Here is a 23,659-nt window from a genome sequence, read left to right as displayed (position 1 = left end):
CATACGCTGTGGGAAACTGAACATGATGGTGATTCACAAGCAGTTTATCGTCCTGATAAAAACCAGTATGAAACCTCTATATTCAATCTGAGGCCAGTGGAATCTTTTTACTCCGTATTTGCAAGAGCAATGTATGTATTTAAGTGAGTTTAAACAGGTGAGTGGCAAGGGGTGTTTCATAACCTTATAGGCGATTACAGTTTATAGCCAAATTATCTCCTGAATTACATTAGCTGAAATCAATGTCTTCTACTAGAAGAACAAACTGTTCCATAAAACCTTGACAGATAACGCATTAATAAGTGTCAGAGCTGACTTGGTCAATCGAATGATTTGCTGACATTTCTTTTTTAGCACAAGCCTGCACTTTCAAGTTTAGTGCCAAAGGTTCACTATATATAGCTGAAGACAGCAAGTAGATGATCTCTTTTTGCACAGATTTCTAACTAGCTGCCTGTTTCACTATATCCTCGCTGGGGCAGCATTTCCAGTCCGGAAATTTAAAATATGGTAAAGCTAAAGTTGCCCAATCCTGGCCTGGAGGACAGGATACCTTCCTTTGAAGAACTTGAGATCCTAGAGAAAGAAGAGGCAGACTCCAGACCAAAATGGGATAACAAGGCTCAGTATATGCTGACATGCATAGGGTTTTGTGTGGGCTTAGGAAATGTGTGGCGGTTTCCATATCTCTGTCAGAGCCATGGAGGAGGTAGGTCTTTAATATATCTTAACTGGCTTTGTCTATAAACTAGGTTTAATCTCTCTTTTGCGAAACAAATAATGGAATATGTTTAGACCTGGTCAGTTTCTGTAACAACAACAAGGTTCATGTCTAGAAGACTGTCTAATGGACAAGGTTATTTCCCAGGTTATGGACATCCACTGAGGTCTCATTAGTGATGGAAGAAAAGGAAGGGACTGGTTTTATTTCAAGACACAGGACTGATCAGATCAGTCTTGCACTCTCATGTACATAATGCATTTCCCTAAACTAATGTTCCTTTACATACATACATGCATACATATATAATGTATATTTTAAACTTTTAATAAGCTACTTGGGAGTATGATTCTGGTCACGATACCAAACAATCTTTTCATAATAGTGTTTTCATAGGTTTTGGACTGATCTGTGTATCAGCTGTAGGGTCAGTGTGCATGTGTAATTTATGATACGAGTAACAGCATGAAAGCAGTTAACATTACAAACATTTTTAGCAGTTGGCATTATTAAGTCATTTAAAATCTGAATGTATGCTATTTACTGTATAATTTACTGTGACGCCCTAAGGTTCAGGTTAGCACTGAATGGCCATGTTAAAAATTTTGTTTCACTATCTTGCTGTTTGTTTTTAAACATGATCTTGAGCTGAACCATAGCTTAAATGTTATATGACAACATCAATTTCTCATTTTCTGACAGTCTTTTCTGCCCACTATCTACTTGCTATCTGCGTTTCACTATGAAATATGTGTAAAAAGTGTTTGTTCCGTTATGGTTTGATCTTGAAGGAAAATTTTTGTCTTACGGAACAGTATTTCAAAGTAATTTTCATTAAATGTACACAGCAAGATGTTTAAAAACTGCTCTCCCTAGGTAGAGTAGGGACCAAGGAAGGCTCTTTGGGGAGTTGCTGGTACAAACTCAGGGATGTTTAACAGCAGATGACTCAGTTGCAAGAAGAGATGCTTTTAACATTAAGATTTTTTTCTAACATGGGCAAGTGTTTAGAGTTTGCAGTGCAAACTGAAGGTCATTTGCAGCACAGCCAACTCTTGTAACAAAAAAGGTACAAGGCACATAAAAAATCATAACCCCCTTTCCATGTGTGACAATTTTAATTTTAAAAACTGGATGGATATCTCCACAATCCATAGCACTCATTGGCTCCTCAAGTTCTTCTACTTAGTCTTAGAATGTGGACATGCCTAGTTTCCCAGGGTTGATTTATAGGCACTTTTCTGCTTTTCTGTCTATCTTTCCTTTCTCTCGTGTTCTAGCTGCATGAAATGCAGCTGAAAAATGAACATCCAGCAAACGCAAAGAACTTGGTATGGATCATGGCTTTCTGACTGATGTTAATGAAGATTTATGAATTGCTTGTGTGTGTCTGTAGGTACTGTGTTTCAATTTATCCTTTAGCAGCAATTATTTTTCTTTCTCAGTATCCTGTGGCTTTGATTGCACAGACACTCTTAAGTCTGGTTTCAGCTATCTCCAGTTGAAAGTATGTATTTACTAGACATTTTGGAAAAGTTTTGCCTTAGTATTTGCCACTCAACATGGTAGCCAAGATGATTCATTCATCTTTGCACTTGTGTGGCCCGCTCAGGGACACAGATGTGTCTTTGTAACAGAATAGGGGAAAACCACAACCTTCTTCCAATCTATTACAAAGCATACACACCAAACTCATGCATGAACTGACCAAGCTCCGTTTTCCCCTACTCTGTCCAGTGCCTTTACCCTGGGTGGTGTATGTCTTCACACTTCATGTCTTCAAGGTACATCTTCACTGAATCCTGGGTGCAGAGCAGCAGAAATCTCTGCTGCTGCTCTATTTCACTGGAGATGGGGATTATGCTGCTCCTCATTCTGTCCCTGGTATGACTATTTTACAGAATCCTAAAGCTCACTTTGGATATGATGGTGGATTATGGCCATACATTAAGAGTTAGAAAAAAATACAGCTATTTACCGCACAGTAAATTACTGCAGAGTATAAGAAGTCCTTGTGATCACATTAGAGGCTGTCTCATAAGGTGCATACAGAAACAAGGTTGCATAGATTACTTCATGAAAATAGTTTCTAATTTCTAAGGGTTGGCTTTGCTATCTTAACTTCTTTCTTTTTGAAATATGAGTTATACAGATGAGCATTTGGAGTCATTTGGCACTGGTGAGGTCTGATAGCAAGGGTCTAGACAGTCAGTACTTCAGAAAGGGCACTCCTAAATGAGTCTACATGTCCACCTACTTTGTGAATCAGTGTTTGTACATGTTATATTCCTCAGGAGATGCGGCCAGACTATAGTGTAGCATAAAATTTACCCTTGTAGTACTTGGACTTCAAGGAAGGCGGATTTTTTTCTCTGCAAATCGACTGTAGTGAAGGTAGTTAAGAACACTGAATTTATAGCTAACTTTTCTTTCAAAAAGAAATTGATGGTTACATAGTTTACCTACTTCTGTTGTCATAGATTATGAGCAAATAGAGTGTAAATAGACTGTAGTGAAGGTAGTTAAGAACACTGAATTTATAGCTAACTTTTCTTTCAAAAAGAAATTGGTGGTTAAATAGTTTACTTACTCCTGTTGTCATAGATTATGAGTCTATACTTTTAAAAAAATTAATATTTACCCCAGTGCAATTTAGTAGAATAAAACACATTTTATCCTTTTCATGTCTTGAAAGTTGTAAAATGCATCATTACCACAAGCGAACTAGATTTCAATATGCACACAACGTAAAAGCTACAGTGTTTGCCACAGTGCTTTCACCAGCTTAATGAGATAGAAACTTCCTTTCATTTCATAGCTTTCTCTGACATTACATATAGCTTTTGTTTACTCTTTATTGAGCAATATGTCATTTAATCAACTGTTAGACATTTTTGTTCCATACCTGATAAGTATTATAAAAAAGAGGATGTATATTTAACATTTAAACTGTTGATTAAAATCGAAGTCTTTAAGTCTACAGCTCATGTAAGTCTGCAGTAAACCTTGCCACTGCGTGAGGGAGATCCTGTTCATCTCTGTGCATGACACACTGAACAAAGTAACAGTAATGACATCAGCAGCTCCTTGCTGGTTCTGGCATCCTCACTACAGTTCAGGTCTAAAAATATAACAGTATAGAAAAACATCTCCATCTGAAGTCTACCTGTCTTCCCTTTATGAGGAATTATGTGAAAGCAATAGTATTTCATTCAATTTCACCTTAGAAACTCTTAGATTAAAGAGAGAGTAATAGATTTCAACAGATGTTCAAACCGAATATTATGCGTTCTGAAATACAGTACTGAAACAGGGTTAGAATCTAATATCTCAGCTGTAAGATTTTCAGACTGGAAGATTACCCACTCTTTATATACATCTATACAGCATTTATTTTCAGATTATTGGTCTGCTTATTAGGTTCATAAAATTGTGACAGCTTAAAAAGCATTGATTTTTATTTTTTTTTAAATGTCCCATATAGCAGCTTTGCAGAGCCTTTGTCACTTATTTTTCCATTATAGCTTCCTTCAGAAAGGTTGGGAAGAAATTGAGAGAAACACAAGACACAGCAGAGTTGGATTTCTGAGCTGGCTGTTAGAATTAAATGGTTGAAAGAGAAGAACCCAAGAAAGAGGAAAAAGTGGCATACATAATTCAGAACTACTATTTTATTTCTCTTGAAAATCTACCAATATTCCCACAGCTAAATATTGATTGTTTTACTTATTTGTTCAGTCCTGCATTTTTAACTCATCAGTTATACTATACCATATATAGTATGGTAGCTAGAAATGTTTTAATCTGTTTGTGTAGGGATATAGATCATGCATTGCAGGTGTATACACACACCACGTATTTTGTGTCTGTGATAGCAAAAGGACAGAGACCCACTTTCTCCATTTGTGTCCATCCAAGAACCTGGTCTTTACTTCCCAGTGATTCTATTGTAATGAGAAGCTGGGGAGCTGTGAGGACACAGTTGGACAGCACATTTTTCTTGTGATAGATGGCTCCATGAAGGGCATCCTTTCCCCTTTTCGTGGCTGCACAGGAAGGTCATGGAGTCCCTTTACCTGACTGTTTTTAAAGATGTGTCATGCTTAAAGACAGCATTCTTACGACATCTTAATAAAGATACCTCTGTAAGTATCTCAACACCTCAGGAAATCCCCTGAGGCTGATAGAGCGCTCGTGGCATGTCCACTACAGAAGATGATTCAATTCTGAGAGTCTTGCAGAAAATTTGATGCAGTGTGCTGTCCACAGGGAGGGTTGTGGTGCAGGGACAGTGCTGTTGCTGAATCTTACTGTCTTGGAGCATGAGGCAGGATACCTACACAGACTGCTAGAGCTGTGTGAGTGGCGGTGCACTTTGCATTTAAGGGTTGCAAGAATGTCTTAAGCAAGTTAAAAATGGAGCCAAACTCTGAACATCAATCACCCTACTTTTTACCAAAAGTGAAAAGTTGAGACTACCTTTGAATGCTTTCTAAAGGAAATGTTTTCAATGCTGATCTTACCTCCCTTTTGCTAGCAGAGATGGTAACTACCAAAACTATTTTTTTCTTTGACAGGTATGATAAGAAACAAGTGGTCACTGATTGAAAGGATTACAAATGCTGTGCATTTCTTTACACAACAAGATCTTCAATCGGGGGGGGTGGATGTTCTAATCAAATGATCTTACTTAAGTAATCTTACTGTGACCTGATGAAAAAAAAGTGTCATGTCACTAATAGGAGTAAAGATGGTTCAGCAATGCGCCTTAGCAGAACGAACTGCCAGTCCCTTCTTAATTTCCAGAGATGATCTAAAATCACTGCAAACTAAGTTTCAAAGGGTGACAAGGACTTACCCTGAGTGCAAATGAGGAGTATTTGGATCAGGTAGCTGTACATCTTCTGGGCTTAATTGCTACTATTGCTAAGGAAGGGCTTTACCAGAGAGAAGTGAGATTGCGGTACAGCAGAGACCTATCCAACATTTGAGAGCGAATGTAAAAAGAAAAGATCCAGATAGAGCAGCCTTACAAAATCTGTAGGGTCAGGTTTCAGACTCTTTGGAGGTGTATTGGGCTTAAAACACGTCCTTTTTACGCTGGGGACGCCAGAACTGTACACAATACTCCAAGTGGGGAGAGCAGAGAGCAGAGTAGAGGGGCAGGATCACCTCCTTTGACCTGCTGGTCACGCTTCTTTTGATGCAGCCCAGGACACGGTTGGCTTTCTGGGCTGCAAGTGCACACTGCCGGCTCATGTTAAGCTTCTCATCAACCAACACTCCCAAGTCCTTCTCCACAGGGAGAAACTGAAAAGTCCTTGATCAGGGTAAGCATTACTTAGCAACAATTAAAACATTGGTGTGTTATCAGCACTGTTCTCTTACTAAAGCCAAAACACAGCACTGCCCCAGCTGCTAGTAAGAAAATTAACTGTATCCTAGCCAAAACCAGGACATAGCTCCTGCTGTCGATAATTCTGTAGAAGACCCTGAAGTGGTGGTAAGACAGAGGGGAAGAACTTTGTTTTGGAAGATGTCCTAGTCCCTCTAAAATTGAAATATGCCCTATATGTTTCACACACCTGTTATGTGAAAATACATATTGAGAAATGAACTAACTGCTTTAGCGCTGACACTGTTTGTAATGATATCTCAGCTAAGACCACAGTGCTAAATCTGAATTTGCAACTCGAAGAGTTCAGTTTCCTCAGATCTAGGGTTGACCACCATACTTCATTCCTTTCTGGTACTACAGAATAGCCGCTCTTCTCCAACTCCAAGATCAGAGAGTACCAGCTTGAGGCTCCTAGATCTAAAAGGTAGCTGCTCCCCATTAATGCAAGGCTTTTGTTCTTGTAAAGACTACATGGTCTCTGGAAAAGGGAATGTAGTTGAGATGTGAGAAGTGTGAAAGAAAACAAATGAGATCCTGTCCTTCTTGGTGATGATGTCCATGTAATCCATTTCCTGAGGTGATAGACTAACACAGAAGAAATAGAGGAAGAGTCAGAAAAGTTGGAAGTTTAGCAAACTTCTCTACAAATAACAATTCATAATGAGTCCTTCAGTTTTTAACTAATAAAATATGTCCAGAGCCAGTTATTCTTCTGGCTCTCCTATGAAACTTTTTCAGTTTGTCGGTCTCCATTTTCACAGTGATAGCTAGTTTTTGATGCATGCAAGATGAGCTATACTGATTTTATAAAGTGTTAAATTTTTGGTAAGAAGTTTTTGTGTTGCTAAATGACATGCTTTATACAAGTCTGAGAATATCATGTCTATACAGCTACCTTTGGCAACTGGCTTCAACAAAAAATGTATTTTTTCCTGCATCAGTGATTAGTCATTCAACCTGATGTGTAGCATGTGCATTTTCAAAGTGCTCAGCATTTTTAGTACCTTTTTATGTTTTCAAAACTACTGATTTTGATTAGAAAATCTTAAAAGTGAAAGACAGGTGAGTAACTAGAATTACTGAATTCCATTGAGTGAAAAGCAATAAGTGTAATTGGCTGATTTCATATAGTTGTTACAACAATATTGGTTTTAGCAGACCATTGAAATACACAGAAAATGAAGACTTTGCAGTAAGGATCGTTTCTAAAACTCTGGTGTAGACAACATCGTTAGATATCCCATGGAGAAGATAAGTATGCAGTTCAGCTCTTCTAAAAGCTATTCAACTGGCTTGAATTCCAAACTATAGTTTCCATTCTTCAACTTTCCTCTTTCACTCGCTACCTGATTTTCATTTCACAAATGAGGAAAGAGTCAGCAAATATCCAAGCAGGAAATGTTCATATGCTGTTTTGCATTTTTTAATGTACTGAGATTATTTACTACCTATGATTAAGAAGTTAAAGACTTCTTGTAATGCCAGATAACCATAATTCTAATACGTAGCAGTATAAAAGCATTTGCCTATGCACTTTGGCATTCCGGTGTGGTGTTACATATTATCGCCCATGTCTGAAATACACTTTGTTCAGGAAAAAGTTAACTTTAAAAAATTGTCCTATACTAATAAGCCTTGTCATAATTATCAAGGTTTGGACCCTGAACTTCACAACTCTTCTACTCAAACATAAAAGCTGTTGAACACAGCTGCGAGGAAGTTACTGGTTATCTAACGTAGACAGCCCCAGGCTTCTGCCTAATATTTTGAGGCATGTTGATCAGTTCATTCAAATACTTCATATACTTTGCATGATCCACTGTTATAAAACTTGAATCCTTTCCAGGAGAAAAAGGAAGTAATTCCAGGAAAGTAGCTACCTTTTGCTGGCTTGCAATACAAAGGTGGTTTCTTCAAAGCTTAACTTTGGGACTGTATAATTTCTGTTTATGTTTGTCACCTGGGAAGAATGGGAATTCCTGCCTGAAACCACATCTGTAATCAAGTCCCATGCTTGGGCAATCAGGCAAAAGCATTGCTCAGAAACCAGAGAAGGTTTCCACAAGTATGCTTACAAGTTGTTTACTATGTCAAAAGTCCTAAATGTTTGTGCTTTATTGTAGTACTTCACCAATAGGAATATTTGGGTTTGTTTTTTTCCATTTCAGGAGCTTTCATGATCCCTTTCCTGATTTTGCTAGTCATGGAGGGTGTCCCCCTGCTTCACCTTGAGCTTGCCATTGGTCAAAGGCTGAGGAAAGGCAGTGTGGGTGTCTGGAGCTCTATCCACCCTTCCCTGAAAGGGGTTGGTAAGTCTGAAGAGGATACAAAAAGTTACCTGAGAAAGCACAAGTCTCTGAACTGATAATGTGAAAAAGCAAATCTTTCAGGATTTTATGCTGATGTGCCATAAGAGATTCCAGGATCTGTTACTTTTCCCTTCTCATTAACTCTCCATTGAGAGGTCAAACTAATTCTGATAAGGCACTACGACAATTTTGTGTCCACATTCTCAAGTATGCTGTGGGCCCAGTTAAAAACTTTCTCTAATTTGGGACAAATTTTGGGTTTAAGATATTTTTTGCATTATCAATACTGTCTGTTTTTACTATTAGGTTCAATGTTTAAGTGTACCAAAAATTTGTTCTGTAACTGTTCTGTGGATAAATAATAGTTGAATCCTTCTCTAAGCTAGTCTACTGTACTTCAGTTTCATGTAATGTTACTTTCTTACATCTGAGAGAGGTAACTTGGCAAAAGCCATGGGCACAGTATTTTGCAGAAGGAACTTCTTCACATTTGTACTAGACTTCTGAGTATTCAAACACTCCATCCAACAATGCAGTTAAAGCAGCATTATGCACACAGCATAAACCTCTCCACAGATACCTCCTAACACAGGAAACACAGAAGGTGCCATTTGAACACCAGGAAACACTGGGAGGGTGACCAAGCACTGGCACAGGTTTCCTAGGGAGATTGTGGACTCTCCATCCTTGGGGATACGCAGAATCTTCCAGGACATGGTCTTGGGCAACGGGTTGTAAGTGGCCCTGCTCAAGCAGGGGGTTGGACCAGATGACCTCCAGAGGTCTCTTCCAGCCTCAGCCATGCTGTGATTTTATGATTGCCACACACTTGAAAGGGAAAAAACGCAGCCAGTTAGGACGGTTGTTGGCATCCACCAGATCTGTAAATCAGTTACAAAAGATAATTGTTCATTGCATCTGGAATTTTTCAAACTTCTTTAGAACCTAAGACCCTACAGGAGGTAATTGTTAGCATTTACTGTCTGCCAGAGGAGTCGCCAGAGCTTGATTACTTGGAAACAAGTGGACGAGGAGAGATACCAGCTTGAATCCTGCACCTTTTCACAGACTGTGCCTCTTGGCAGCCACCCATCCTATACAACAACGCATCTGCTGACCTCTGCAGCGACACTGTGGAAGATGAAGACAATCTGGGTCTCATTTAGGCAAAATTCCTAGTCGGTTGAGCTTTACGGTTGAGCTCCTAGATAACAGTTGGCAAGACCGTGAACGGGATTGTGTGGTGTTTGTAGGGAGTTAGTCCACCTGTAATGTTGGCTTCTAAGTGGGTTTCAGCTTCAGTCCCAGAGTAGTTTTAGGCAGTACATCTATGTAGGACTCACCAGTCCAACCTTTAGGTAACAAATTCACTGTGATTAAGCCTAAATCCAAAATAGAGGAGGTAATTCCATAAACCCTGGAATTACGGTGGGGAGAAGCATAGTGAAAGGCTGAGGCTCATACCGTATGTTTTGACATGTCTTGAAGACAAGAGTATTGAAACTCACATTGTGTTCTGATTTAATTTTTCAGGCATAGGGGCAATGTTTGTATCCCTCCTGGTGGGTTTATATTACAACACTATTATTGCCTGGGTAATGTGGTATTTCTTCAACTCCTTCCAAGACCCCCTGCCTTGGAGTAGCTGTCCTCTAAATGCCAACAGAACAGGTATATTTTCTGAAATACTGTATTTTGTCACACAGCACATTTTTCTGTTTCTAGCAATTAGCCTAATGGAGCCTTTCTCTGTAATACGACAGTATGGCATGCTAGTCGTGTCAGGAGCAATGTGCTGGTTTAATACTTGTGTTCTGTAAAATTTCATATTATATAAAATGTGATCAATGCTTAATCTTTGAGACAAACTTTGACTTTTTATATGAAACTTCAAGGCTGATTTTGACAAATCTTCACATACAGAATATTCACAAAGTGCGAGTCTAGTGTAAATATTAGCATTTTCCAGATTTAGATGGTGTGTTTCATCCATCTCTTCACCAACAGCCCTCTGTTAGCATACTGAAAAGGAAAAAAGTCTAAAAAAACATATGAAACACCTGTATCTCTCAATATGACAACAGTCTATAGCAGCTTTATTTTCCATAGTCAGCCTGGCATGAAACTGTTTTTCTGGTGGGTCAGTGAACAGATCTTCAGAGATGTTTGCTTATCTCCTCCCAGAATAGGTATAAAAAACCTTATATAAGGGCAGGCCAGGGCAGAATACGGCACAGGTCAGCACATTCCAGGGAGCTGGGAATGCAACCTGAGCTGACAACACCTTGAATGATGCCCCATAAAACAGACAAAAAGCACTGCTGATCCGAAGGAGGTGTGGAAGGGGAAGAGCAGCCCAGCTGCAGGAAGCTGTGGGCAGGTCCTCACACTCCATCAGGCAAGAAAAACCAGGATGCATGTGGAAAGCCCAAAGTTGGTTTTGGGGGTTTTTTAAACATGAGATAGACGTGTACAATCATAGAAAAACATCTGCCTATCGGCTTTTATTCTACTTGAAAAATATAAAAATCCATGCAATATACATACATATATACGCACTCAGAAATCCTCTCCAAGTTTTCTTTGGCACAAGAGGATTCTAACATCACAGTTTTGTAGAAAAACAGAAAAACAAAAAGAAAGAAGAGACTTTGGGTGAGCTTCAAAGATTTTGTCTGCATGGTTGCATTAATAGAAATAACAACGAAATCTATATTAAAATCCCTGTTCAACAATTCTTTTTTAAATCTCTCATTTTTCCATGAAATCAGCCTCTAAGAGTCTGAAATTTGCCAACAACAAATTCCTTGGCATTAGGTGATATAATTTAGAACACTGGTGTTTATTATGTAACTTCCTTTTTTTTTTCAAGTAAATAAAAGACATATATACAGAATGACAACCATTTTGTGGTTACAGATTACATAGAAGAGTGTGCCAAGAGCTCTCCTGTAGATTATTTCTGGTACAGAGAAACATTGAACATCTCCACTTCCATTGACAATTCAGGCACTGTACAGTGGTGGCTTTTGTTATGTTTAACATGTGCATGGGGTGTACTGTATATATGCACAATCAGAGGCATCGAAACAACAGGAAAGGTACTCTGGTTTTTGTTATTTATGAAATTATATCCATTATGCTGCTGTGATTCCTTATTCATACAGACTTAATCACACTGTAGAAACTGCCTGTTTCTGGAGTAAAAGCATGTCTAAAACTTCATGTGTCGTCACTGGGGCTGCATTTTTAAGAAGGAAGCTGAATTTGGTCTGATTTGAATTATGTGGAGATATTTGACATCAATTTGGCTTCCTTGTCCTTATAGGTCGTAGTAAAACATTCTTTAGGTATTACCACCTTAACATTAATATTAACTTTTGATGCAGGATTGAGGGACTCTGTCTTTTTGCTATGGCCATTCTCTTCAAAACATACATGTATACATTTATTTGGGTTTGTGCTAGTCCTGAATATTACCGCTCTGAAAGAGCAACCAATGTTCTGCTGTTCAGAGAAGCATTAAGAGCTCATACTTTCATTGGCAGCATCAACCTGATCCCAGGTTGTAGATTATTTTTTATGCTCCTTTGGAATGATCTGAGTTTAATTTCAACAATGGCAATTTGTCTTAAATAAAGCACTGTAACTGTAAAAATGTTTATTCTTAAAATATTCTGCACATGCTGTTTCCCTTGGACATAGTTTTCCGTAATATGTTAATGGTGACTCACTTGAATCTTGCCATTATTGTTAATCACAGTACCTTATTTATTCCCCCTTTTTTCCCTGCAGTGCTGTTTGTATTCCAGTGCGCTGTTTTTTAAAGTGTCTTATTTATATGTTTCTTTTGCAGGCTGTGTATGTAACATCAACTCTTCCATACCTTGTGCTTACCATTTTTCTAATCCGTGGCTTGACACTGAAAGGATCGACCAATGGAATTGCATATCTCTTCACCCCAGATGTAAGTCATTGCATGGTTTGTCCCTCAGTGAACACAATGTAGTTCTCTCTGTAATTAACAACTGATTGAAAATTAGTGTCCCCCCCCGGTGCTTTCCTATCACTCAGACACCTTTAAAATCTTGATTCTGGGAGGTGAATCCTTTGCATAGGATGTAAAAAGTACACATATACACAGGCATTTTCTCTCTCTTTCTCTTCACTCCTCATCAAAATCTGTTATATAAATGGAAGGATCATCATGGAACAACAGAATGGGATTGCCGTAAGGGGGCTTGCTTTCTTTTCCTGTATTCCTGTTAAGGACAAGTCTAACTTTTAAGCACAAATCATGTAGTTGGGAGTAGAACCCTTCTAATCAGCACAGCTTATATCGGCAAAAGACCTAAGAGAATGGTTTAAATATACAACAGTTTTCAAACACAATTAAAAGGGGTTTAATTTTCCATGAGAAGATCCCTGAATGGTCATTATTAATGCTAAATAATAAACACCTTTTCTGGAAACAGGCGTGGAAGCTGTCAGCTATGGAAAGTAATATGTTTATCTTAAAAATATTGTACAAAACTTAGATAGGTTTTCTTTTGAAAAACAAACCAAAACAACAACCAAAAAACCCACAACCAAGTTTGACCAAAGTATCAACCTGTTTGTTGATTTTCTTCAAAAATGGTGAGTTCTGCATGGCTAATATTCTTAGTTTAATTGTTGTTTTAAATCCCTCATATTCAGTCTCAACAGCAATGTTGCATATGCTTAAAGCTGTATGTCTGATGCCTCAGGTGACCGAGCTGACTAACCCAGTGACGTGGCTGGATGCAGGTGCTCAGGTGTTTTTCTCTTTCTCCCTGGCCTTTGGAAGCCTTATTTCATTCTCCAGTTACAACCCAGTTCAGTAAGTAGCCAGGCAAAAGCCAAATTTTATACGAATATTTCATTCTTTCAAGTGAAACACGTCCACTTTTGCCCTATCATTACATTACATGGGACCAGGCCACGCTCGTTCAATGCTTGGTCATACACGAATTAAGGAGGAAACTGCAGAAAGTCATGACATTCCCATGGGGATATAAGAAAAAAACCCATGCAAATTCCAGTGTTACATGGTGGTGTCGGGCCACCTGCAGTCCAGCACCAGCTGGGCCAGGCTCCGCTGACGGATGGTTTGGGAGCGCAACATCTCAGGAAACACCATGAGGTTTCAGTGCTGTCAGGGATTCATTCATTCATAACAGGGAGGAGCTTGAGCATCTTACTTTCTTTGAAAGGAAGAAATCTTTTTATCAAGCCTGTCATTGAGAATCTCATTTCACCGTGAAAAAGCTGATACAAGAATACGGCAAGGAATTTCCAGTCAGTGCTCTCCACCCAGTAGAGACCTATTTGCATTGCTATAAATGAGGAAAGGCCACAGTATCACAGGTCCTGGCTGGACAGGCTTGTCTTTCGTTTCCTGCTCTTGAAGGTGGTCAGAAAATTAAATATGACATCAAGTTAATTTCAATAGTAATCTCTTGCCCAAGAGGAATATGATATCTACAGTTTTATAGCCTTCTCATAAAACCATTAACAAATCTAATATTGATTCTTCATCTTCTCCATCAGATGAAGGTCTCTTTCTGCCCCTGCAGTTTTTTTGTCTTAGTGTAGATTCATACATTGGCAAGTAATGCCTGCAGGAGAGAAGTCTCTACAAAGCAATTTAACTTCTACAAGGGAACAGCTTCTCTCTCTGACCTTATCAGCATAACGTTCCATCCTATTTCCAAAACCTGAAGACATTTTTGAGCCACCTTTTGTCCAACAGTCAAACACAACTGTTCCCAAGTGCTCTTGGCTACTGCAATTTCACCGTACCAAAGTGCTATAGAAACTTTTGTTCACTTTTCCTTTCTGACTGCCTGCGTTCAAACCCAAACTTTTCACCTTGCAACAGAATACCCCAGCAGCTAAAATACAGTCCATGGCAATGTGTGTCTGCACACACGCATGCCAGGCATGAAAAAGAGGAGACATAGTTTTTGCCCTTCATGTTTTACTTTCCATGAACTAGACATGGAAAAAACTCAGGCAATTATTCCTGATGAATAGGATTATTTCAAAGAAAAAAAACCCAAACAAACAAAACAACAAACCAAAACCATTCTATTAAATTGGTTAAGTCACCAAGTGTTAATTTAGTAAATCTATCTTTAACAACATTATTCGTATACTCTTAGAGACTATACTGATGTACTAATGCATCTGTGGACTACTTTTTTGGTTAGTCTTGGTAGCCAGTTTTTAGTATTTATTTTGGGAATGTGTTTGTTTCATCTCTTTGAAATGCAGCAATAACTGTGAGAAAGATGCTCTGATTATCTCAGTGATCAATGGTCTCACATCCATCTACGCAGCAGCCGTTGTATACTCTGTAATTGGATTCAGAGCCACAGAAAGATATGATGACTGTTTTGACAAGTAAGTTATTGCGACCCCCCCAGAATACGCAAGTGTGTGTTTGGCTGAGGCAGCTCTGTTAACCTGATGATAATGGATTTGTGATTTCTGACTTATTGCAGCTCTTGACCTACATGGCATCGGACTACTCATTACTTCCAAAAGTTCAAATCATAAAAAACAGTAATTGAGCCACGTGATTTTCTGCATAAATGTTGCACAACCGACCATATTTTACATTATTCCCCAATCTTTCTGAAAAGTAAGAAAAAATGAGAGTGTATTCCACATGTTGATGTGGGGGTTTTTTCTAACAATTCCTTCAAATATAACTGCAGTTATTGTAACAATTTCTATCTACATAAAGGCCTATTGTTTGTGATATCTTATTTCACCAAAACATGCTAAAATATCTATAGTTTTGGAGGTAAATGTGGAAAATTAGTACTTTGCAATAATGTGCATGAATCACCATGTCCTGAAGATATGTACTTATTTAACTGCTTTAGGAAAAAGTTTCAATAAAACTAGTGCTGTGGAAAACTGAATCTTACATCACAAACTTAAAAAAAAAAGTGGAAAGGATATTAGGCTGCTGCTGCTACCTCTACTAAGGCTGATGTCAAGTCCTCAAAGGTTTCCTGACATTCTTGGCCAAACTATGTAGTTCTGCCTTGGAGATCACTTGCAATGAGCTGCTGAAACACTGCCTATTTTATTAGAGCTCTCCATGTCCAGGCAGTTCTGGGAGTCCTGCAAAGTCCTGGCCACAGCTGAATCACAGTGTAGGCATCTCAGGTACTGCTAGTGGCTCTTGGGAAATTACCCAAATTAATTCATTACATTCTTTACATTTTAATTTATTAGATGGAGCTCAATCAATCACTGGAAAATTGTCTAGAAGCTTTGCAAAAAAAACCCCAAACCCAAACCCAATGCAGAATTCACAATAATTGATGTCTGCTGAGCTGACATACGGCATGAGTTCAACATTCTCTGGTCCCTGTGTTAGCTCTATATTTAAGTTGCCTCCCCAAAAGCTTAAATGCTTAGGTCTTATCAGAGGTACCTAATTTTACCAGAGCAATTCAGACCCCCTTCTAACTGGGGCTGCCAGATATGTCAAGTTCTTCCACAGACAGCTGTAATAGTGCATGATATGTACATGTGGACACTCCCAGAAGCTGCCCAGTCTTGGAACTGATGCCCAGACTGCAGTGCAAAGATGGTCACCTAACTTCTGCACAGGTCCATAGAGGGTCCATCCATTTAGCTGTCATCTGTCCCGTGAAAGACACTATCAGTCTTACCTTGGAAGAAGAAAGAAAGAATTGCACATGCACAAAACCATTGGACTTTCTAGTTTCAAAGCCTGATCTTGACATCATGCTCTTAATAACTCGCTTGATAATGAAAATGAATCCTGGGGATGCTTACAAATAAATTATTTCAAATTACTTGTATTTCACTTTTTCAGAAATATTCTTACTCTGATGAATGCATTTGATTTGCCAGAAGGTAATGTAACCCAAGATAACTTTGAACAAATGCAGCAGCTATGTAACATGACTGATCCAATGACTTTTGCAAGCCTGAAGTTTGAATCCTGTGATCTAGAAAGTTTCTTGAATGATGTAAGTTTAACATCCTGACTCAGATCAATACCATAAATACAGTAGGAACACAGCAATTTTTAAATTGCCTAATGCTTTTTCTTCTGAGGTTGTTGCTTTTTATATATTTCCATTGATTGATTGCAAGTGGCCTGGAATACTCTTGGGCTAAAGGATTACTTTTGTCTACCCCATTTTTCTTTTGAAGATATAAACTGTTTAATTCCTCTGAAAAGTACTGGCAACCTGTCAGACTAGCAACTAAAACCACAAGTGTTCTAGGCTGGTATTTCTCTAGAACTAGCTGATTGCAGCTGTGGTGGGACAAGATGACCAGGGAATAGATTCCCAGAGCGAGGAAGCAGTTGGAGTCAGCCCTGTCCCGATCAGCACGAGTGTGTCACAACACAGAAAGAATGGACCTTGACACTGGGGTTTAAAGAGTTACAAGAAGAATTAAATGGTTTCAGAGGGGGTTTTTTTGGATGAAAAGGCTATGAATTACAGATGAAAATAGGTATCCCTAAAGTTTCATGAAATAGAATTTGTATTCTAATTACAGAAAATATATTGCTGCATTAGGAGGTCTTTGTGAAAACAAAAGCTTAAGTATTGTGGTGTGGTGTAGCATACACCAAGTTTGGTGAATACCAATGTAACTTTAAGTCCTGTGTGATGTCAGCCCCAAACCTGATCTTGGAGCTTCTGAAATCTTCCACAGGGAGCTGAAGGAGCCGGCCTAGCCTTTATTGTCTTCACTGAAGCTGCCACCAGAATGCCTATCTCACCTTTGTGGTCCATTCTCTTCTTCATCATGCTCTTCTGCTTGGGTTTGTCATCTATGTTTGGAAACATAGAAGGTGTGGTTGTACCTTTACAAGATCTTAAGATTATGCCCCCCAAAGTGCCTAAGGAACTTGTTACTGGTGAGTGCTTTTCTAAAGACAAGTGACCTCCCCAGAGAATAGTTTGTATGCTGAAAAATCACCCATCTGCTTTCTGATCTGGCATGGTCCTAAGACATAGATAACCTAGACTAGATAACCAACTGAAGGTTTTCTCATGTCCCCCAGTGGGGCAGCTCCTGCAAGGTTCTTTCAGAGCCTGCAGACAGCTGCTCATGCTGTGGCTTGCCCATCAGCCTGCTCATGATGATTACCATCTCCTCCACTGGGAAGCTTGAGGGTCTGACTCCTTCACCCAGGCAGGATTTCTCCCAGTGCAACACTGCCCAACCAACTAGGAGGAAGAGGACCTGCCCTCTCTCCTCATCCTTTTCCCATTTTATTTGCATCATCTCCCACCTGTGCAGTGCTGGGAGAGTTTTGCCATTTTACTTGCATAGAAGCAGGTCTTCTCAGAGTACCATTAAAAAATAAAGTGGTTACATTCAGGCTGCAACTGAATTAGAAGTTACTTATAAAGTTTTCTAGCTACTGCAAAAATATCTCACTTTTTTATTTTGTTTTCCTTATTTAAATATGCTGTTGTTTTGCTTCTTTCACAGGTCTCATTTGTGTGGGTAGTTACTTGATAGCGTTTATTTTCGTGCTGGAGTCTGGTAATTACTGGCTGGGTCTCTTTGACAGTTTTGCTGGCTCTATTCCCTTGCTAATCGTTGCATTTTTTGAGATGTTTTCCGTTGTCTACATTTATGGAATAGACAGGTATGAAATACAAGTTAAACGCTACTAGAAACTAGTGCATAAATTGATTAGCTATATAACTGCAATCTTGCTACAGCTCCATGCATAGAATTTCTGTTCTAGAAATCACTGAAATCATGCAACTCTAGTTCAGGGTTGTTTATACGATTTAGGTTTCTAAAATAATTCTCAACAAAAAGAAAAAATGCTTGTTAAGAGCTCAGTGGGGATTTTTATTTGCACATGAAAGCTTTCCACCTTATTAATATATTGTAATAGACAATGCTCTATAACAACCAGCTAAAATAAACACATCCCAAAGATATTGCAAGACAATATTAAGCATTAGCAAGTGCCCTAAAGTATAATAATATGAGTGCAAATAATTTAGTTTTAAAGTAGGCATCAGAATGTACATATTTGCAACAGTTACGTAAGTGCCATGCAGCTTATTTACATTTAAAATATGGCGACCTTTACAATAAATCTTCTCCAGGATAATTGCATTAAATATTTAATTAGCGGAGCTAAGTACAAATACATTGACACTGAGCTGAAAGTTTAAAACAGAGGTATATCCCAGGAGTATTTAAAGTGAATGTTAAACGATCCTGTCCAAAGCAGGGATCTCCAGGCAGGCTGCAGACACCGTTTTATAGCAGGATGAAAATTCAAGGCTACAATGATATGTTCTTAGCTGGTAGATTCAGGACTTTATCAGTTGTAGCAGTGAGTAATTATCCTATCAACATCCCTATAGATGTAATAAATCGAATTTCACCATATTTCTGTTCATAATTAATATCAAAGAAACATGACAAAAGTATGGGAACTTCAATCACCCCTAGGTTTTGCTTGAACGTGTGCAAGACCCTTCAGCTGTGCTGCTTCTGGTGATGGGGTGAATGCTACATTGCTGTAGCCCTCTTTGAGCACAGAGCTTATCAGGGCTGCCCAAAGGTGGTCTTATCTGCTCCAGGCGAGCATCTGTGACCTTTTATTGAGAAAGGGCATTGGTAAAAAGACGGCTCCCCTGCTTGAAGGAGAACCTGCATGTTATCCATGACATTCACGTGAACTATGCCTGGGCATGCAGTTACGACATGGGGCTCCATAGCATTTTAAGAATGACACCCAAATCTTAGAAGTTAGGGATGAAACACAAAATAAATTCAAGTAGTAATTGAGACTCAGCTGAATTCTGTGTGTTGTTCATAGCTGTAGGACCAGCTAAACAGTCCCCTCAGATGTATCCCCATAGGATAAGCTGGAAAGCCAGACAAGAGGACTAACAATAGAAGTCCAAACTGTCAAAATAATTATTTTTAAGAAGTGTGTGCACGTGGTGCTGTATCATAGGTAGAGGTCATGAATCGGTTCAGGACTGATGCAGACAGTATCACTCTCAACTCAGGGATTGTTTCTTCTTGTGGAGACATTTTTGCCCCATTGTCTACTGCATGTTCTATGAATAACCCAAGCAACACATTTTTAGGTGTTCTTAATAATGTGCAAAGTTAAATACTGCTTCTGTACTCAACTTGAGAAAACTCTTCGAAATCCAAACTAAGCAAATATTATGCATAAAATCTAATTTTTTAAATTACTCCAATTGGCTTTTAATCTTTTTTAATATTGTATCATGCCATTTAATTTATGCAGGTCTGAGATGCTTACCAAAAGATTGTGAACCAATACTGCAATGAGTTATAGGGAAAGTCCATTTGCATTGACTGTTTTGTGTCGAAACTATTTCGCATGGGCTTCACTGACTACGTGAAGAAAGTATACTTCTAAAAGTAATTTGCCTGACTTACAACGATATCTGCCTTAGTTTGAACTACTTACGTCTAACTTCTGACGTTGTTATCAGTCCTTGTTTCACACTGGCATTAGCTAAGTCTTGGGAAGCCCAGCAAGGGATAGTTTGGAGTTTCCTGTTTATGAGCAGGCACCCTTTGATCCTGATCACTTTTTAGTGTCCTGAACTTCCTGGTTTTGTTTCTAGGTTTAACAAGGATATTGAGTTCATGAGTGGACACAAGCCAAATATTTTCTGGCAGGTTACCTGGAGAGTTATCAGTCCTCTCATCATGTTAGCTATCTTCGTCTCTTATTTTGTGATGACAGTCAATCAAGAACTGCTCTACAGTGTTTGGGACCCTAGCTACGTAAGTTTATAACACCAAAAAAATTATTTACAATTATTCTCTATATTCATCTTTAATCTAAGAGTCATAGTCAGTTATACTCATCTTCCATCTGAAACAGTTTTCCAGTAAAAGACTTATTACATAAGACATAAAGTAATAAAAGACATAAAAGTAATAAAAAGACATAAAGTAATAAAAAAAGACTTAGAAACTTTAACACTTAGAAAAATAAGTAAGTCCTACATTCAACTGTGATGCCTGCAACTGGTATATAGTGACACCTCAGTAACCTTTCCAGAGTGGACAAAAACAAAACATTAGTCCAGTTGTTGTGCAAGACAGAAACAGTCAGTTTGTCACTTCCCAAATAGGGATTATAGAAAAGTTGGAAATGTCACAAGCTTCTAGAAATGTCACACCAAAGCCGTGAGGCCATTTTGATACTGCATTTGTTTCTGGATGCATTTAAAATCACAGAGTGACAGTAGCATTAGTTACTCATCACCAACAGAAGAGATGAATATTAATTAGTATTAATATCCAGATTTATTCTTTCCTCATCCAATTTTTTTTATATAAATTAAATTATAATCGCAGCAATAGGTTAGCTAGTGTCCCTTTCCTCTCCTTGCAGAATAAAAAGCTGTATGTTGTACAGAGAAGGGCATACTAGAAAGAATGTGGGTCCCATCATTTTCATCACCCCATCACTTCCCTGCCTGTCTAGCTCTGCTTTTTGTCCTCTGGCCTTGTATCAGCCACCATCCTTAAAACAGGAACAGTCATGCAGCATACTTAATTTGTAAAGATGAATTTTTATTTTCATAGGACAGAAAGGGAGAGGAAGATGAGGAAATGGGACTGCTTTCTTCTCTCTTCCTTGGCAACCTCACTTCCTTCTCAATAAAGTTGCAGCCTTCCTGCACCCTTTGATTTCAGCCTTCCCATGCAAAGGCTGCTTGGCCATCAAGCCCTGGTGGCCTGTGAGCCCCCTCCAGCCCCACATTACTTTGTGCCTGGGAAGTATGCCTGGAGCAGTCCCACCAGCCTCCCTTCCTGGCTCCTACTCCTTTCATGCCATCTTTTTTCCATAGCTTGCAGTAGAAAGAAGTCCAAACCAGGTGAGACTGATGTGGAAACTGATGTGGAATTGGCAAACTATCGTGACTGTTCTGATTCCATCTTTGATCTGTTGAATTACTGAATATGTACATGTTACCAGGTATTTGCTCCTCATGACTTTCTACAACTCTATTGTTTGATCTTCCAGGAGAAGTTCCCCAAAACACAGAAGGTTGAATATCCCAGCTGGGCATATGCTGTTATTGTAATCCTCGCTGGGGTGCCTAGTTTGTCCATCCCTTCTTTTGCCATCTACAAAGCCATCAGAAATTATTGTCAGAAAAAGAATGATCGTACGGGCCTTATGATCTCCACATCTGAGACTTCTGTTAATGGAAACTTCAGGTACCCAGCATAAAACCATTAAAAAAAAAAAAAAAAAAAAGTGGAAGAATTCTTTGTCAGTGAGAAAAGTAAAAATTTTTTTTAAAGAATCCAGAGTTCATTTTATTTTCATAAGATGATAAATGTGTGTTGTTTCCAGGTAAACACTTCTCTGCTTAACAACATAATGCACTATGAAGAGTTAATGGCTTGGATCCTGGAAGCAAAGCAGCCACATTTGCAGGTGATTGGGGCACCAGGCCAAATCATTTGTCCTCCTCCTGGTTTTGAAGACTACTTGTTTGAAACTGGCTTGCAGTTCTCTGTTTGGGGATGCACTGCGCTAGGCATATCATAAGTGACTCCTCCAAGTGCAGTCATTCCGACTGGGTGGTGAATATGAAGGGTAACTTAATACTGACTTCTCTTGCATATTAAATTGTTTATACTTTACATGCTCCTGTGTTGCACAAAGCCACCAATATTATTTGTCTCAAGCAGAAGTTTAAAATATTTAATAAAAACATTTCTAAGTCTGAGAATGACAGTTTGATTCATTTACAATTCTGGATATTTTATTAATCACCTATTACTTCCAAGTTCCCAGCAGATAGCACGTTTTTGCTGATGATAGAAGAGGTGATCTTGCAATGGGGCAGCAGCAGTTCAGGAAATGGCAGTCTGCCTTCTCTGGCACCCATGAACAAGGGGTGCACTCCTTGCCTAGGAGGTCCATGTTGATGGGAGGGGTATCTAAGGCTCCCAAGTGGTGCAAAGCTTCTAGTCTTCATCCATCACAATCAAAGTGGGTAGCTCTAGCTCACATACACACAGACACACATACCTACCATACAACTATTTCAAGCTTTAAACTTCCATGTGAAGCTCAGTCAGGAGTCCTATTCCTTATGTGGTCACTGCAGAAAGAAAGGGGCACCGTTAGAGACCCAGGATGGCTGTCAGTAGCAGACAGTATAAACGTCCCCTCTGGATAGGGGGTCCCTTTCATTCAACTGTCCAGGTACATAAGCAATACACTTGTATCACTTTGCAGCTTTTTTTATACCCACCTTTTAAGACAAGAATTGATGCAATTTACAACCTGACATTCCCTTGGTATCAAAATGCTCTCTTAAAAAAAATAGGGATATTTTGGGTCTACCTAGTCTAAAGTGTGTCTTTGGAGTAGTACATATGCCCTAAATAGAGAGTGAAGTACCAGGCATTGTATGCATATTTGAATTATTAAATCCATTTGCATTCCATTTTTTTAATTATTATTTGAGTGTGAGTAATTATTTAAACTATTTAAAGATGTTATTCTGTAATGGGAAAAAAAAGTTTTGTCAGATTTTCCTGCTGAGAAAAAGCTCAGCCACCAAGAATGAGTAAAACCAAGTATGAAGCTGCAGGTGGCAGGTATGGGCATCACTGTATTGCTAGAATGGCCCCAGCACAGCGTAAGACATTTCTTGATCTGAAGTGCAGCAGCAGCAGGGATGATGGTGATAGGTGCCCTGGCAGCAGTGACACTATGTAAGTGCTGCCAAACCATGCCACACATACATGCCGACTGTGCTGCCAACTCATACATGCCCTGTGAATCATCCTCATAAGGGACTGGGGAGTTCAGTTGATCCATCCATGGATGTTTTCAGAGCTGCCAGCAGATGAACTGTGCTTGCCCGGGGAGACTTCTGTAGCCTAGATGAGAACCTGGCTTCTGGTTGGATGATCTGCAAACTTATTGTATTTTTATGCTTAGCTGCAGAGCAGTGCTTTTATTTCGCTCTAAATATTTTGGGAAAAAGAAATCCATCTTCACTTGGATACTCTTCCCATTCCAAAAAGGGGAATCCTGACATAAAGTGTTGATTTACTGAAGCAAGCAAGCTGACTGGTTGATGTGTTTAGTGTGGAGTGAACTGATTTGCTGTGCCGAATAGCAAAACCCTGGTATAACTGAAA

At 39.0% G+C, this 23,659-nt stretch overlaps 1 protein-coding gene across 2 annotated transcripts; it reads left to right on the top strand.

The window, feature by feature from the left end:
* On the top strand, positions 1–22,252 carry SLC6A19 (solute carrier family 6 member 19). 2 transcript variants are annotated; one of them, XM_030512685.1, is made up of 12 exons: positions 1–709; positions 8,288–8,428; positions 9,962–10,099; positions 11,348–11,529; positions 12,285–12,395; positions 13,177–13,289; positions 14,726–14,854; positions 16,311–16,467; positions 17,168–17,372; positions 17,954–18,113; positions 20,101–20,263; positions 21,516–21,725. In XM_030512685.1, the coding sequence occupies exons 1-12, from the start codon at positions 508–510 to the stop codon at positions 21,723–21,725; spliced, it is 1,911 nt and encodes a 636-aa protein (XP_030368545.1). In that variant the 5' UTR covers positions 1–507. The 2 variants fall into 2 exon arrangements, with proteins under 2 accessions (XP_030368545.1, XP_030368538.1); XM_030512678.1 differs by lacking the exon at positions 1–709 and adding an exon at positions 21,852–22,252 and having other exon boundaries at positions 8,291–8,428; positions 21,516–21,712.
* Positions 22,253–23,659: the final 1,407 nt, after the last annotated feature.

This window comes from Strigops habroptila, chromosome 1 (assembly GCF_004027225.2).
Source record: "Strigops habroptila isolate Jane chromosome 1, bStrHab1.2.pri, whole genome shotgun sequence".
Classification (NCBI taxonomy): domain Eukaryota; kingdom Metazoa; phylum Chordata; class Aves; order Psittaciformes; family Psittacidae; genus Strigops; species Strigops habroptila.
Note: the sequence above shows the minus strand (reverse complement) of the source record. Positions and strands in the feature narration are given on the sequence as shown.